Genomic DNA, 16,890 nt, shown 5'->3' on the forward strand with positions numbered 1-16,890 from the left:
TTCTGTCGAAATCGAGCAAATAAAAATCATTTAAACAAATTCGTCGCACATTTCGCTGATATAATAAAAATGCCATAAATCTGCTGCCAAAACAATGGACATTTGCTCAGAAACAGCAAAAGAATGAGCATCCAATCTTAAAAACTCAATTGCTATTGAGGCAAAAAGCCAAATATAAATTGGGTAATTTAGAACCGAGAGATGGATTTTTTATTATTTCAACGAAGCCACATACCTATAGGATCGCATGCCCTGCACTTGATCTTAATATGCATGATGGGTCCACCAGAATCAATGAGTCGCAACCAGCATTGGTAATAGAGTTATATTGTATATTTGAAATAAATATTTATATAGATTTTGATTTAAATTAACACTAGCAATATACAGGCTTCACATAATGCTGGTTTAATCGATATTAACCTACACGCTAAACGATAATAGGTGAATGTTAAAGTGTGGTTACACCGGGGAAAACCAAATCCAAATTCGTAACTGAAGGAAACTAATCACACGCACACATTAAAGCCTTACATAGCATACCCACGGGTATGCGTATATATAAAAACAACAACATTTCTTGTTAAACCTAATAAACATTACACTCTGCCTATGTATTGTTTATAAATATAATAAAAATATATGTACTTGTATGTATGATAAAGTGCCAACATAACAACAAAGCCGAGGGAACCAAAGGTGCTCTATGAACTACGATTTGAGGGGGGTTTCGGGAGGATCGATCTATTAACATGGCCGAGTCAGCTAGCCAGGTGGCTGAGGCTCCTCCGCGACTATTTAACGCTCATTATATTGAATACTGGACCGATGCGCATGAACACGCGCCTAAGGACACTTCTCAGTTCGGGCTTGAGGTCGAAGCACATCATCTCGCAGAGCAGGCTGTAGTAGTTGGACACGTGGGTGGCGAACTGAAAGGGAAAATGGTAAGCATTAACATTGTACACCCACTACGAGAATCCAATTAATGAACTCACCCTAGCATCAGACATCTTGAGCAGGCGCGTCAGGATGAGCAGCAGCAGCGATGTCCAGGCATCTCGGTGAGCCTCGCTCTGCAAACTCAGATAGTAGCCCAGTGCCTCCTTGCACACCTGCACCAGCTCCTGTTCGATGCCCGGCCAGTCGCTGCGTCTGTTCTCATCGCCGTACATCTTGAAGAAGATGCGCAGGACGCAGGCCAGTGAAGAGGTCTCCTGCTTCAGCAGATTCGGCTTCACCGAACCCTTGAACCCTGCCCGCCACAGCAGACTGCGCTGATCGTGATCGGCGTTGAAGCGCTTGGCGAATCGATGTGACTGCATCAGGCAGTCGGCCAGGGTGAGCAGCTGGCGGGTCCTTAGATAGCCATACATTCCCTGCTCCTCCCGCTGGCACTCAAGCAGCTGCGATTGCGATCCGTTCCTTCCGCCCGTTAAATCAGCAGCCGCCTGGGCCAGGGTTTCGGCGTCCTCCTTCCGCGACGTCGCCGGGAAGAAGACAATGTTGTCCATGGTTTGTATCAACTCGAGCTGCACCACGCAACGGATGTGTAGCGCCTCGAAGTGGTTGTGCTCCTGGGGGACATTATTACTGGAATGTGCTTTCGGGCGCCAACTGAGCAGATCCTGTGGCAACGTGGCGTTGAAGATGTCCAGGATGCACTGACACGTCTTGTCCCAGGTGGACTCGTTAAACTTAAAGCCGTTCGAAATGACGAGGTTCTCCAGGCAGTTGGTGCCAGATCGCGCCAACTGCTCATTGCTTTGCTGGACACACCAGTGCAACTGGGCGAAGAGTTCCTCCAGCAGCAAGTGTCCCAGAACATCAAAGTACTGCGTGAAGACATCAATGATAGCGTACAAGGCGTGATTGCATGTGGTGGTCATCCACTCGGACTTCTCGGTGACGTGCTCGGGCAACTTCATGTTGTCAAAGATGCGGAAGATCACATTGAACAGATCCTTCCACCAGTTGGGCTTAAAGCTCTCTCCGTACGTCTTCACAATCTCAAAGAGCACGGTCAAGGCGCGCGTGCGCACATCCAGTTTGCAGCGATTAACCACGCAGGAAAGCGAGAACAGCATGGGGAACCATCCGCGCACCCACACTCGATCCTCCTCCGCCACCGAGGCATCGTTCTCCATGCCGGCATGCTCCGCGAATAGTTGCGGCGCCTCGTGGACGCACTGGGCGCAAGTGCGCACCAGCCGTATGGCTTCCATGCTGGTGTCCGGGAACCTGGCGGTGGCGAACTCTGACAGACACTTGACCGCGTCCTGGAACGAGTCCACCATGATGGCGAACTGACGCTGATATAAATCACCAATGATCTTGCCCGTTGTCTGGAAGGCCAGCTCCACAATAGGCTCCTCGTGATCTCCTGCTGCCAGGTGGAAAATGCTGAAGATGTTCTTCCAGCCAGATCGGATGTTATGCGCTTGTGAGTTCACCATCTGGGCGATGCAGCGCACCACCATGTCTCGTATGGCCGGCGAGGCGTTTTTCTTCATTATGTGCTCAAAGGGACGCAGGAAGTCCTTCTGGAAGCGGAAGTTACTAAACTCGCCTTTCTCCATGAACTTCATCGACAGCTGACGCAGTGAGTCCAGGGCGAAGAAGGAGATTTCCTCGTTGCTGTTGCATCCGACCGCATTAAAGTGCTCGCCCAGCACTTGCCAAATACGTGACCATTGCAGACGAATACGCTCCATATTGTAGTAACTGATTTCCACTATCTTCTGCAGGGAGAACATCCTTGGCTGCTGCTGCTGCAGTTCATCCACAGACACCTGGCATAGGGCCTTTACAAAGTCCACGATTGCATCACCATCCAGTCGCATGGAGCCGGTGAATATACGATCGACAGCGACTACCACGCTCTGGCTGCTCGTCTCGCCGATGTGCTCCTTCACGCTGGGATTAAGCGAATCCTTGAGTGTGGTCTGTGCCCCGGAAAGGAACTGGGGCCGCACACCAGTACCAATTAATTGTGCCAGCTCAAGCTGGCTAATGCACTTCACTATATCCAGCCAACTGCTGCCCAGATAATTGCCATCCGTGTGGGCCACCATGATTAGCGTTTTGATGGTGTCGATATTCTTGGCCTTCATCTCGTTGATGGGCGAGTTAGCGTTTAGAAGAGTGAACCTCGCCAGGGCTTGCACGTAAGCATCCCGCTCCAGGGACATGTGGAAGATGCACGCGATTCGAATGGCGCAACGGATTCCATCCAAGCAGAGGGTAGCAATCTCCGGATCATCGCAGTCCTGAAGACCCACCGAGAAGGCGGCCAGAAAAGGTGTCCAAGCCATTTTGAACATGGGACGCACATGTTCCAGATGCTTTGCTGAGGTGAAAGGCGACTTGACGTGCGACACTGACTGCATAAGGTTGGTGGCCGTTAGGGAGATGACCTCCATCTCCATGTTCCACAACAGCTTTCGACGCTTCTCCGTGATGAAGGGCTGCTTGCCAGTGGGTTTCGGCTGTTGAAGCATACCGGAGTTATTCTTCATCTTGATCTCGTGCTCGGAAATCTCGTCGTAGATGGAGGACAAGTACTCCTCGGGCAAATCTGACTTGCTGTCGCTGATGCCGCGGTTCATTTTGATATATTGCTCCTTGGTCATCTTGTGCTTGACCTGCGGCGAATGGAGATCCGTGGTCAACATGATGATGCTGAATGCCAGCACGTAAACGGTGTCGGCACTTTGGAATAGCTGATTCTGGGGATTGCATTCGCAGTACCTGCTGGCGAACTTCTCCATCAGTCGATCAATTTTCTGTGCTTCGCCTGGCAGCCGGAACTCCTCGAGGAGAATTCTCAACGCGGCCACCACCTCTAGTTGACGGAAGTCAAAGGCATCGATGTAGGCACACATCACCTCCTTGGAGTGGTCGTCGTTCTCACCCAAGTAATTACCAATCACTGTCTTGTCCAATCGTTCGTCCTCGTGGAGCCAACGTGCAATGTCTTGGCATGTGGCGCCCAGCAGCTGCTTTTCCTGCAGGAACTGCACTCCTTTCTGCGGCTTGCGGTTGAATAATTCGATGCCAGTTTCCATCACCTCTTTTCGCATCTTGCGCTCCTCCAGCGCCTCTGGAAGGTCCTGCAGCTGCTCCTGATTCGAGTTTAGGCTGTGGCTAGATCCGCTGTGCATGGTCTGAATAGTGGTGTCCGCCTGATCCTGATCCGTGGTTGTAGGCGACTGCACTTGCAGTGCGGGAACGGGCATGTTGGGATTCACATACAAGTCCTTGCTCCACTCCACCATGCACTTCAGAATGGAAACGAGACACTCCAGACCGCGAATGCGCATAGATTTCTCCTGCATCGGATTGGCGCCCAGCTCGAGGGCCTGGCGACCCTGGGCAATCTTCGAAAGATCGTTGACAAGTCTCTCAAAAAGATTAGCCGCCGAAAAGTCGCAATCGTAGTTCACATAAATATCCACCACGGACTGGGCATCGGCACAGATCCGTGTCAATGCTTGGATCACCATCCACTTGTGCTCGAAGCTGCTCGAATTGGCCTCCAGAATGTTGAGGAAGATCTCCTTGAAGAAGACCTCGATTTGACGCTTCAGATGCACCTTGAAGTTTGATAGCAGAGCCACAAAGATGGAGAGCGACAGCTCGAAGACCTCCGGTACCAGGCTCACTCCGTTGTTGGACAGGGCCACGCAAAGGTACTGCTTGATGGCCATGATGAACATCTCGTTGGAACGGAAGACGGGCCCGGCATTCTGGAGGATGAGCAGCAGCAGATGCAAGGACAGCACCTTGGAGCGCAGCTCGTGCGACTTGGGATCCGGATGACCCTCCGGCAGGGGCTTCATCGATAGCTTGCAGAGCGCCCGGAAGACGAGAAAAGCATCTTTCTGCAGGATGTGCGTGAACTTGGCGGTGACCACTGCGTCATTCTCGCTGTGCAGCTCTACACTGTCGTGGTCCGAGTGCGAGGAGTAATCGTTTCCGTTCACTGTGGGCTCGGGCTCCCCCACCGATTCCTGATCCTTCATGGCCTCATTGTAGGCGGCTGAAATACGAAATCGTCAATATTGTTGCGCAATGATTAATGGGTAGGTGGGAGGAGTGGCGGCTAATGTTGCACCTTATCGTGGAAATTACTATGCTGACTCATATGGAAGACAATAAAATGCTGTCGTAGGCGACAGGGTAGAGAAAAAAGTGTACAGCGGTTTGATCAAATTAAAAAATTTCCTACCAACATGCAAAATTGCTCTTTAAATTGTTAAAGATTGGAAAATCAATCTAAATTGAAATATTTACTAGATTTGTTTTAGATTAAAATCCAAATATAGATTAAAAATACCATAAAACATTCTTGTTTTACGAGCAACATTGTAACTGCCAATCAAACCTTCTCCAACGAGTGCCACGCACCTGATATGATCTCCGCCAGCAGCTCCGAGGCTATGACTTCGTCGGAATCCCCCAGCGACTCCTCTCCAGAGCCGTTGCAGTCTTCCGAGTGGATGCTGCCGTTGATGGGGTTGGAACTGGGAGGTGGTAGCTCGTACACTTGGTTCTCCATGCGGGCAAAGATCACGTTCAGCATCTGGGTGAGCGTGGCACGGGCAGTGGTCTGGTTGACCAGGTTCTTGCTGGACAGGTAGATGTCGTAGCAGGTGCGCACGGCCTGGAGCAGCGTGAACTCATGGATCTCCACATGCTGCGAGGTGACCACCGTGAGCAGCGCCTTAATGATCTGCAGCTGGACACCCTCATCGGTCTGGGGTCCATTGAAGCAGCCGTAGATGGTCACAACAATGCGGTCGATGAGCAGGTGTCCGGGATTCGCAGAGTCCTGAATGGAGCCCGTCAAATGGCCATAGGCGATAAGCTTCTGCAGGCAGTCCAGAGCGGTGACCACGATCCTGGGCGAGCGACTCTTGCAGGCCAGCTCGAAGGGCAGGAAGTAGGTCTCCGCATTAATGATGCTCGAGGCATCATTCTTGGGCAGCGGGAGTGCGGCGCAGGGAAGCTCGTTGCCCTCCGCGATCTGGCCGGCGCTGATCAGCTCCGCCTTGATCTGCTCCAGCGCCGAGTCGCAGGACTTCTTCAGCTGCGAGTGGTGGGAGCGCCGTATGTCCTTGTCGGCAAGGATCTTCTCTAGAGCACGCACGATGAACATTTCCTTGGTCTTCGTGGAGTTGTTGTGCATATTGGGCCGCTGCCACTCCCAAGGTCGCCTCCGCTGGGTGGGTTTCTAAGCCTCCTCCTACTGCTGCTCCTCCTCCCCCGGATTCTCCTCTGCCCAACGCTCCGGAAACGACAGCCACGCAACTTTCGCTGCTGCCTTCTGGGTGCTCCGCCAGCTGCGCGGAGTGCTCCTCTCGGTTGGTTTGTCGTCTGGCGGCACTCGGCGTGTTTTTAGCGTGTCGTGGCCGTTTGCATGTTGCAAATCTCTCAGTTTTTCCACATTAAAATACGCTTCAAAATACAATGCGAAAAAACGTCATCAGAAGTATGACCGTGAAAGGGAAAATTACTGGGCTGTCGCCAGTGTTAGAAGGTGTCTGGTATTTTTCAGTATGTAGTATTTTTATCTTATCACTTTCCACTGACTGGTACCACCAATTTTTGAACCGGTAACGGTTCCTGGTGATAACAAAAATTGTATTCAAAATCTAATAAAATTTAATTTCTTGTAAAATTTTTGATTTTCTACACAATAATATAAATTAAAAAGCAATCTGAAGCATTTAAAGCACCCGCCGAACTGTGTGGTTAATGTTAGGGCCAAGTTTAAATTTTGTTTGTAGCTTTTTATATAAAAACAAAACAATTTTAATTTCAATTGTCGTTAGATTATATTAAAGAGCTAAGGGAATGTAAATACAATGTACATAATCCATAGCAAATATACTTTTGGAAAATAACTTTAAAATAAAAATCCAAGAATTTCATTTAAAGGTAAAGACAAAAAACTAGTTCTTCATAAAGAATTTTAAATTAAAAAAAAATTCCCCAAAAAGGGGAAACAATAAATGCTACAACTATGCTGAGAATTGACTAGGACTTGGCTGTGCTATAAATTCCAATCTTTTTTCGGAACATCTGCCAAGAAGAGGACGTCATCCATGGCGTTCAGCTTGGCGAAATGCTCCGTCACCGCAGCTCCTTCGCCAGTGAAGAGTCGTGTCGGCGGCTCTGCGGTGGATGGAATGTGAAGGTACCTTTGTGCCACGTTGTGCAAGAAGGGATGAGCTGGCGATAGCTCCTGCCAGATCTGAATGGGTTCCGCCTGCAGGGTGCTCAGACCAGCGCAAAAATAGGTGGCTATCTCATCGTCGGCATCGGCGCCATTACTTCCATTAATAAGGCGTTGCTTCTCGAGGGAGAAGGATTTGTAAGCCGCCCACACGTCGAAGTTGTCATGGCTCACAGGATCTTCGCCGACAACTGCCTCTCCGCTTTCCACATGCGCCTGCATCATGTCGTACAGCTGCGTCATGTATTGGGCCACCAGGGCCCCAGTCTGGAAGGGAATGTTCCGGAACCGCGGGTCCAGCAGACTGGCCATGGCCACGGCTATGTTCTTCTCTAAGCCCTCGAAGTTCTCCTCCATCTGCTGCACCATGAACATACGTATCTCCTGGATCACTTGGTGCTGCGCGCTCTTCTCCTGCTTCAGTTCGTTGATCAGGGTGTGGGCAATGGGCAGGGCTGTGCTGGCCACCGGATAATGCATTCGACTAAGCTCGCGCATGGAGCTGGTCAAGGGTCTTAGCAAATCCAGCAACTGCTGGCACAGATCAATCTCCGCAGGGGAAAGCGGAAGAGGCTCTTCCAAATGAGCGGACGCATGTTTCAGATACAGGTCTAGCATATCATAGGTGGTAAGGGGTCGCTGAATGGCATCCAGCTGGAGCTTGTACTGTGAGTAGTGATTTCCAGAGTCCAGGGTGGACTCCACATACAGGCGCACCTTCTCACACAAGCCACTGATCTCGGGTCGCTTCATCACTACATCCAAGACAGTGTTCAAGTGGTTGGCAAAGCATGGCACATGATGTTGGGCGCCAAGAAACGAGGTCACCGCTTCCTCCAGTAGGCTACTGCTCCGCGTTGTCACGCAGGAGATTTTGGACTTTAAAATGTCGAAGCGCTGACACACGCGCTCCATGCGGTCCACTACTTGGCTGGATGTTAAGGGATCATGAAGACTCTGCACAGAAAGCGTTCGTGAGATTCGCTGCCGTCCTTCCAGAAAGTGGACCACCAGTTCAAGCCAGCTTTGACCCTCGACTTTTGTGTGCATGGAGCAACTGAGGCTGAGCGAGTGGGTGGCGGCCAACTGGCGCCGGAGCTTGGACCTCTGGAGTTCAGCCTCTCGGCAGATGATGCCCTCCAGTTCAGCCACACTTGGTGGCTTGTAGGTGGGACAAAGTACCTTCAACAGGTGCTGGAATCCCTCGCCCTGAAGAACCTGCAGAGGCTGACGATCACGGCAGATGAAAAAGGCTAGGTGCTGATGGAAGGAATGCAGGATCGGCACGGGTGCTTCCAAGTTTAAGTTGCTGCAAAAGAAAAACATTAGCTCTATTTAGTTCCCGAAATGCTTAAGAATAAAAATTATACTTATGGCTTACTCAGCTTCGGGCATTCGTACAGCATGCTCCTGGTGGATTGAAGTTCTATCTGGCTCGTCGGACTCTTCCTTCGGCTCAAATTCGATGATGTCCTCGGCGCTGACGGTTTCTGTTCCAGCAACTGCTGCCTCCGGAGTGACCCAAGCATAATCGACGCTCTGCACGGAGATGTGCTGCTCCAGAGCGGGTTTGGCCAGTCCATGAGCCTCCACTTCAATGATATCGCCCGCCTCCCTGGTCGCCTTGAACAGCAGTTCGCTGTGGAAATCGGAGCTTTCCTCCTTGTAGGGCAGCGACTTTCTCATCCTCCGCTTGTGGTCTTCCTGCACGCGTCGCTTGTAAATGCCTCGCACTACCGCCGTATCGTCGTCGAAGAGATCTCTGTAATTTAGGGGGAATTAAGAAAAGGAGCCTTAGGTTTCAGAGCCTTTCCACTTACACTAGCGGATGGGTCTTCATGTGCTTCATCAGGTTGGACGTGTTGCCGCACGTCTTGATGATCTTCTCGCACAGCTGACAGAGGGCAGAATTTCGGTCCAACTTGTCGTAGTACTTCCATATTTTACTACGCGACATTATTGGAAAAAGGATAAACTAACAATAATAAAATATTTTGTAGCCGGATTAATGTGGCCAGGTGCTGGGAACCAGTCCCGCCAAACATTATTAGACTAACGCCTAGGGCCCCTCTACACGTTCCGTTTTCAGCTGGCTTGCTTTAAAAACATCTCGGCTAAGGACTTTTTAGTATTTTTGAAGTCGGATTTTCGAAGTATACTAAAAATATTGACCGCGTAAATTTAAAATTTATTAAAAAATTCATTTTTTTACTAGTTATATGAGAAACACTTATTTGAAGATGGAACTAGTATTATCTTAAAAATTATTTATTATTTATTTCAAAATGTCTTGTTTATTATTTTGATTTTTATATTTAATATTAAATACATATGTTAAGTTCAATGATCCTGCCGACAGCCCCCAAGCACAATCGACCGCCGTCGAGAGGAAAGCCCTCTAAAGGAAAGGAGATTCTTAGTCGAAATGAATACTGATCTAGATAAGTGTTAAGTGGAATTTATACAGATGGTAGATGGTGTCGCGGAAATGGCGTGCCCTATCCCCACGACGGCAGTCTTGTACTCGTTATTAGTGATATTGCTACCCGCGACCTCAAACGTAGTCCCTTCCAGACAGGGGACTTCGTTGCTCCGAAGTTTGTCGTGACACTGCCTGTGACTTTGACTCCTTCTCGTACTTGAGAAAAATATCCTCCAGGGTGCACTCGTTCACCGAATAGTCCGCCACGAGGTCGCTTAACCGATCGCCCAGATAGTCCTCAGCTATCTTGAACACGTCCGACCAGAGGACCACGTTCTCCTGGGTGCCTACGAAGTAGGTGAGGGTGCCGGCATGGTTCTCACGCAGTTCCAGGCCCGTAAATTGCAGTTTCAGTGTGCCTGTGATTGTGCCAACATTCTCCTCCGTTTCGGTGTCCTCCTTCATTTTAAGTTTGATGGTGAAGCCGCTCAATCGCTTAAGGGCGCAGATATTGTTCAGGCACTTGAACTTGCCATGGGCCATGATGGCCAAGCGATTGCACAGCTCTTCACATTCGTCCATGCTGTCCGAAAGGTAAAAATGTATACTTTAAAATCTGAATAGAGCCGAAAAGGTTTTTCTTACCTATGCGACGTGAGCACTACTGTGCGGCCCTGCCCCTGAAAGTCCTTGATGCACTGCCAGAGGAACCGCCTCGAGATGGGATCAACGCCGGTGGTGGGTTCGTCCAGGAGCACCAATGAGGGGGCTCCAATCATGGCCATTGCCGCCAGAAGCTTGCGCTTTGTGCCGCCAGAATAGTGGCGTACTTGCACCTGCTGATACTTGGTCAGATGCATTTTCTCCAGCCAGTACTTGACGTTTTCCTTGACGCTGGTTGGCCCCTCGGTTACGTTGCTCAGCCCTCGAAGCAATGCCATGTAGTGCAGGCACTGCTCGGCGGTCATGAACTTGTTTAGGGCATCGTACTGCGGGCAGTAACCAAAACAATGGCGATATGCCACCTCATCCTGCCGAATTTCAATGCCATCGATGCGTATGCTGCCGCTATCCAGCGGCAAATTGGCTGCTATCATCTGGAATGTGCTTGTCTTGCCCGCTCCATTGACACCCAAGAGACCGAAGCATTCTCCCCGTTCGGCTGCAAAGCTCAGTCCGTCCACAGCCACCGTGTCCCGGTAGCGCTTGCGGAGATTACTCACAATCAGCGGATAATCCGTCGATGGGGTCTTGATCAGCTCCTTAACACGCTTCTCCTCCTTTGCGCAATCATCAATCTCCGACAGCGGAGTGCCGGGGTGGGTAGCAGTCGAGTTGTCCTTTTTTAGCGGTAACGACCAGTACCAGATGCCATTGTGTATTCGCTGGCGCAGATACTTGTGCTCCAAGACGATGGTAAAGAATGCCATGACCAGGAAACACACGGCGCTGGCATAGACAAAGAAGGTTTCCTCGCAGAGGAGGTTCTTGACCAGTCCAGAGCGACGACGGGCAATGAAGTTCTCGTTAATGACGCGCAACTGGTGGTTCAGATTGAAGTCCGGCAGAAAGCAGAGGAAGGCGATCTTTGTCTCGTGCAGTTTCATAGCCGCCGCATTGCTGGAGGTGATCAGTGGGGCAATGGCTGAAAGAATCTAACGTATTTTAGCATTCGGTGAGATTAGTTTAACTGGAAAATATTACCCGACACGATCAGCATCAACAGCAGATAGGTGGATATCGTCGATATGGACTTGAAGTTGTTGCCCAGGGCGTACAGAATGGGAAGATAGCTGCAGCAGTAGAAGAAGATGCTCAGTACAATGACCTTAAGATCCCCCACGGAGTAGAGCTCGGCGGGCATGACCAAGTATTGCAGAAGGAAGAGTGCGACGCAGACAAAGACCAGAAGCAGCGTATCGAAAGCAAAATGAGATAGCCAGTAGGTAAACCGCGACATGGTCTGCAGTTGGCGGAATCCATTGGCGTATTCCCGGAACGGCAGCGAGATGAAGTAGAACATGAAGAAGAACATGCCCACGGACACAATGACCGCGTAGTACTCCAGGCGCGAGGGACTTATATCGCTAATAAAACGACGGATGGGCACGTAGGTCGTATCAATGTCCGCCTCCTGACGCTCCAGCTTCAGCATTGCGGAGTCCACCAGGTTGATGAGCTCCACCGAGCTGTGGTAGCGATTTCCCGAGTAAAAGATCTCAATGGTTGGCGTGTCCGCGGTGCCACGCCCACCGCCGTACATGTCGATGATGCCAATCACCTGCTCCAAGTATTCAGCCAAGTTGTCACGTTGCAAGTCGAGAGATTCTAGGGAACACAAGTATACGTAAAACCATTATAATTTTCAGCACGACATGGAACACTCACCATTTTTTACATCATTACTCCCACGCAGCTGCAGTGTTTTCACCGCGATGCCGCTCAGCTCGATCTGCTGACGCAGCTGCTGCTCCACCTGACCATGGTGGCCCGTCGGATTGTGAATGTAAACAATGCCCGTGCCCATCTGGCTGAGCTTCAGCGGCAGGGCCTCCTCGTTCTCTACTATGGACATGGCGTGCATCACAAGCAAGGCCCCGCAAACGCAAACAAATGGAATGGAAAGCTGGCGGAGGAGGGGAGAAAATGGGAAAATATAATATAGAGTGTTAATACAATAAATTGCACTCTTATCGCTGTTCAAAGTAAACAGTTGTATATTACGACTGTACAATGCATACCATTATCAGAGAATATAGCCACTCGTTGGTGATAAAGGTCAGCTTTTTATAGAAGACCGCCATCCAAAGTTGAAGAAGACTGGGCTGCAGCGGGTGACTGGCCAATCGTTTGTAGGGGGGCAGTAGAGGTGCATCATTTCTGGAGCCATCTGGGGTGTCCACTTGATCCTGCTCCCCGGCACAACTGCAAGCCACCAATTAGTTTTCATATTATAACATAGGATCAGGAATATATACCTTAGGAAAACATCCTCCAGGGAAGTGTCGGTCATGGAAATTGTACTTATGCCGAGCTGATTAGTTTTCGTCTCCAGTTTGTGTAGCATTTCCGCGAAGCACTTTTTGTAGGCATACGGCAGGCAAATGTACACAGTGGGCTTCACCACATTCTATTTGAGGTTTATCAGAACTTAAGTACAAGCTGTAAATGTATTAAATGTGTATAGAAACCCACCAAGACCCTGGCTGTTGGTACAAATTTGTGTATTATTTCCATTATTTCGTTTTCGCGATACGTAAAATCGTTGACTTCCAGTTTTAAGCGGTAGCCGATGCCCGATTTGCGTTTCAGTTGCAAAGGAGACCCAATGCTCTGAAGCTTGCCATTGGCCAGGATGCAGATGGTATCCCCCAGCACCTCGGCCTCCTCCATGTAGTGGGTGGTGACTAGAATGGCCTTCTCCTTGCGCAGTCTCAAAAGGATGTCCCACAGCTCACGGCGCGAGTTAATGTCCAATCCCGACGAGGGCTCGTCAAGGATTACAATTCTATGAGTTTAGAAAATGATCATTAGCTTGATTATCCACAATAAAGTTTAAGACTTACTTGGTGTTTCCGGCAATGGCGATGCCCAGCGACAGGCGTCTCTTCATGCCTCCCGACAAATTCTTTCCGAATTCATCCCGCTTCTCGTTTAGTCCAAGTTTACGTAGCTTCTCATCTGCCCAGACACGGGCATCGGAGCGACGAGCTCCACGCAGCTGGGCAAAGAACTCCAGGTGCTGGTGACAGGTCATGTAGCTCATGAAGACGCTGTGCTGCGGACAGAAGCCAATCAGGTGGCGATAGGAGGCCACATCGCGCTCACTGCACACAGTTATCTTGCCCGAGTCCTTGGGCACCAATCCTGCAAAAGTAAGACCATCAGTTATCATGTCCCAAAGAAGGGGGTATGGCGTGTTGCCCACCCATTATCATGTTCATCATTGTGGTTTTGCCGGCCCCATTGTGGCCCAGTAGGACTGTAATCTCCTTGTTGTTGATTGTCATATTTAGGTTGTCCGAAATAAGCGTTTCGCGCTTACTTGTCTGGAACTTCTTGCACAACTCGGTGATTATGATGGCCTGGGTGCCGCGGGGTGCAGTGGTGTACTCATTGCGTTGTCGTTTTTGGTAGGTCTTGGGCTGAAAATGAAAATTAAGGTTTAAAATGGGGAAAAAATCCGGCAGAAGAACGTACCAATAACTCGAACCGTACACGAAACCGAGAGGCGCGCCCGACGTTAAGCGATTTGTGCAACCGTAAACGATAAAGTTACTGAAATTAAATAGGGAAATCTGGCGAGTACGAAAAAGTATGATTTTTATACGCAAATAAACGAGGTAAACTAGAAACAATAATGAACTAAAAATTATAACCAACATAACCTTATAAGCCCGAAGATTACCGAACAACGAAATCAATCAATAAAAATAGAGAAAATTGTAAGTACCGAAACGCATGTCCAAACCGAGACCGATATTCAACACTTTTTATGCCAGGTACTTACATCTAGGAAAAAAAAAATAGGACGCTTTAGTCCGCCAGGGCCAGGAAACACACAACCCAAGTAGTTGTAAAGCAGGGCGTACAAAAGGGATTGGAAAACGAGAACAGCATAGACCCAAAACATCCTGGAGGAATCGTATTTGATTTCGCGAAACAGATCAGCAGCCCCAAATTCGCGATCTACAAGGAAAGCAAGGTAGCAGATACAGCACATAGTTACAGCCTGTGCTACTAAACGAAAATCTTACGCTTGTTAGAGAAGGTCTGGAAAATGTCCAACCCCTCCAGAAAAGCATTGGTGCTGAAGAAGACAAAGGCCAGCGATGTGGCCCAGCTCCGGACAAAGGAGAACACATAGGGAATGATCAGCATCACCAGGCCGCCAATCTTAGCATAGAAAACTGCAATGTTTACAAGAAATAAATAGTAAATATAAACACGATCAAGAACAAGCTTTTACCTGAGTGGAAACAAACAGAGATCAGATATGCGTACGACATGGTGGACACTATGTAAAGCAGAAATAACACCGCCACATAAGCGAAGCAGATCAGCCCCAGGGCTTTGTACAAATAGGCAACGACAAGGATAATGAGAACCAACGCAGCATAGCACACGAGGCGGATGAGAAAGAAGGTGAGGCCGTTGAGGAAACTCATGGGCGTGACCAGGTTGAGAAACTCCTTCAGTCCGTTCTGCTTCTCCTCCACGAAGGGCACCACAAAGGTGCTCAGTAGGACCACATTGAACAGGATGCTGCACAAGGTGCCAAAGTACGTCAGGCGATGGCTATCCATACTTATAACCTCAAGATTTGGCATCGAGCTAACCAGTATTTCATAGTTCGTACGCAGCCCTTGGTACTTCATGTACTGCTTGTCCAAAATGTGCTGTAAGGTCAGGAAACCGGCTCGAATGTAGTCATCATCGTCTGATAAAGAAGCATGAAAGAAAGAAAGCGCGGGTTCGTTAAACGGAAACAAAGGACAATTATAAGACGCACCTTTCTGATGATTGATCTCCTCATCGTTCACGTAGCGCTTCCTGGGCGAAATCCGCATCTGGTTCGAGCTCAGGCTGTATCGAAACTTTCCGCCAGAGCCCTGGTTTGGCATCTGGTCGAAGTTGATGGCGAAGCAGTTGGCCCGGCACTGCTGCTCCATGTCCAGCTGCATCTCGAAACTGTTGTTGTAGGCCCGCAGTCCTGGGAAAGAAAGTAATTCCTGTCATTAGGCGATATTTTAAGGTCACTTTAAGGCCTTCGCAGAGAAGGTAAACAACTAAAATGTACATGTTTTAAAAATGTCATTTAAATAAGAGAGACATAGCAATGTAAAATATTTTAAAAACAGTTTTTATATATTTTTTAAATATTTATCATTAAAATGTAGCTCCACCCTTTGAGAACTTATCTTTAAGCTGGCGTTACATATGTAAATAATATTTTTGACTGACGAGTTTTTTAAAATTAAATATATTTGTTTTAAGTATATAAATATAAAAAGTGATAATAAAGTACTATGGAATATTATTGTAATTATAAATGATCATCTATCGGTTTTGGCACCTACGTTTTGGCGTTATAAAATGTCTTAAAATTAAATATACTTGTTTTAAATATATAAATATGAAAAGGTTATAAAGTACTATAGAATATTTTTTGTAATTATAAATAATCATCTATTGGTTTTGGCACTCACGGTCTGGTATTATGCCGAGATCCATCCGCAGGAGGTCCACGATGGCCTCCACATTCGAGGATGCGGGTGCATAGTATATGTAGTCCTGTTCGTTTCCGGGGAAGTACGATTCCTTGAGCGCCATCTACCAGAGGGTGATAATAATTAGATTAGCGCTCAATTGCGGTCATGGGTGCGTGCTTGTTTATATAAAGTGCAGATAGCACTACACAAAATACGTTCGATGTAGATATGGGGTTACTTCGCACTTACGTGTGCGCCGCTTACACGGGCGTGTGACCAATCCATTCATTCATGCAAGCTCACCTCATTCTTGGGCTCGAACTCCTCCATCTGCAGCTGCCCGGGCTTGGTCGACCAGTGCAGATAGGCGGTGAGGACCCCGCAGAATCCGAAGCAGATCCAGAAGAGCGGCAGAAAGTTGCATCGCAGATAGAGCAGATTCTTGCGCAGAAAGACAAAGAACAGCGGGCTGCAGCTGCAGGCCATTTCTGATTCGCGACAGCTTTCCCCAACTTTTACTCTTTTCACTCCGCTTTGTTGCGACGAGGCGTCAACTGTAGCTTGTGATGTGCCGAATGCCAAGTGTTTGTCCGCAAAACTTATCGAAAAATGGTCATGGCAACCGCCATCCCCTCGGGGAACAGGAAATATGTGTATTTTATGTATGTGAAAGCGCAATAGCGATTGCAATGCGATCAACAGGGTACAAATGACCGCATTCTGATTTAATGCATTCTATATATTGCACAGAGTACACTTCATCCCAAGCATCAGTGATAACGATAGAAAAAATATGTAAAAAGTATAGCTAAGGCTGAGTTTAGCTATGTAGCTACCAAAAAAAGAACTTCTTGTTGAACAATTTTAGGACTCAACAATATGTGCATTGAAATATAATCAGATGAAATAATGCCATATACTTTTGCAGTTACCATAAATCGAACTGCACTTTAAAAGTGGAAGGGAAGACTGCAAAACAAGCTGTGCAGATTATTAATACTGCCTGACCTAGATAA

General features: G+C 48.4%; 3 protein-coding genes across 4 annotated transcripts; all 3 read right to left on the reverse strand.

The window, feature by feature from the left end:
- Positions 1–318: 318 nt before the first annotated feature.
- LOC108032624 (brefeldin A-inhibited guanine nucleotide-exchange protein 1) lies at positions 319–6,496 on the reverse strand. The gene is made up of 3 exons (XM_017106562.3): positions 5,410–6,496; positions 999–5,041; positions 319–932 (listed from the first exon to the last, which is right to left on the reverse strand). The coding sequence occupies exons 1-3, from the start codon at positions 6,188–6,190 to the stop codon at positions 795–797; spliced, it is 4,962 nt and encodes a 1,653-aa protein (XP_016962051.1). The 5' UTR covers positions 6,191–6,496; the 3' UTR covers positions 319–794.
- Positions 6,497–6,814: 318 nt separating this feature from the next.
- Positions 6,815–9,264, reverse strand: LOC108032821 (uncharacterized). Its single transcript, XM_017106836.3, has 3 exons — positions 9,061–9,264; positions 8,622–9,002; positions 6,815–8,549 (listed from the first exon to the last, which is right to left on the reverse strand). Exons 1-3 carry the CDS (start codon positions 9,195–9,197, stop codon positions 7,058–7,060), a joined length of 2,010 nt encoding a protein of 669 aa, XP_016962325.1. The 5' UTR covers positions 9,198–9,264; the 3' UTR covers positions 6,815–7,057.
- A 228-nt stretch (positions 9,265–9,492) lies between these two features.
- On the reverse strand, positions 9,493–16,628 carry LOC108032591 (phospholipid-transporting ATPase ABCA3). Of its 2 annotated transcripts, XM_017106503.3 has the most exons (15): positions 16,178–16,622; positions 15,872–15,995; positions 15,175–15,375; positions 14,632–15,102; positions 14,420–14,572; positions 14,173–14,351; positions 13,591–13,807; positions 13,229–13,529; positions 12,858–13,170; positions 12,641–12,792; positions 12,404–12,587; positions 12,051–12,288; positions 11,367–11,990; positions 10,308–11,307; positions 9,493–10,245 (listed from the first exon to the last, which is right to left on the reverse strand). In XM_017106503.3, exons 1-15 carry the CDS (start codon positions 16,358–16,360, stop codon positions 9,795–9,797), a joined length of 4,791 nt encoding a protein of 1,596 aa, XP_016961992.1. In that variant the 5' UTR covers positions 16,361–16,622; the 3' UTR covers positions 9,493–9,794. The 2 variants fall into 2 exon arrangements, with proteins under 2 accessions (XP_016961992.1, XP_016961993.1); XM_017106504.3 differs by lacking the exons at positions 9,493–10,245; positions 10,308–11,307; positions 11,367–11,990; ... (4 more) ...; positions 13,229–13,529; positions 13,591–13,807 and adding an exon at positions 13,863–13,940 and having other exon boundaries at positions 16,178–16,628.
- Between the last annotated feature and the right edge of the window lie 262 nt (positions 16,629–16,890).

This window comes from Drosophila biarmipes, chromosome 2L (assembly GCF_025231255.1).
Source record: "Drosophila biarmipes strain raj3 chromosome 2L, RU_DBia_V1.1, whole genome shotgun sequence".
In the NCBI taxonomy this organism is placed as follows: Eukaryota; Metazoa; Arthropoda; class Insecta; order Diptera; family Drosophilidae; genus Drosophila; species Drosophila biarmipes.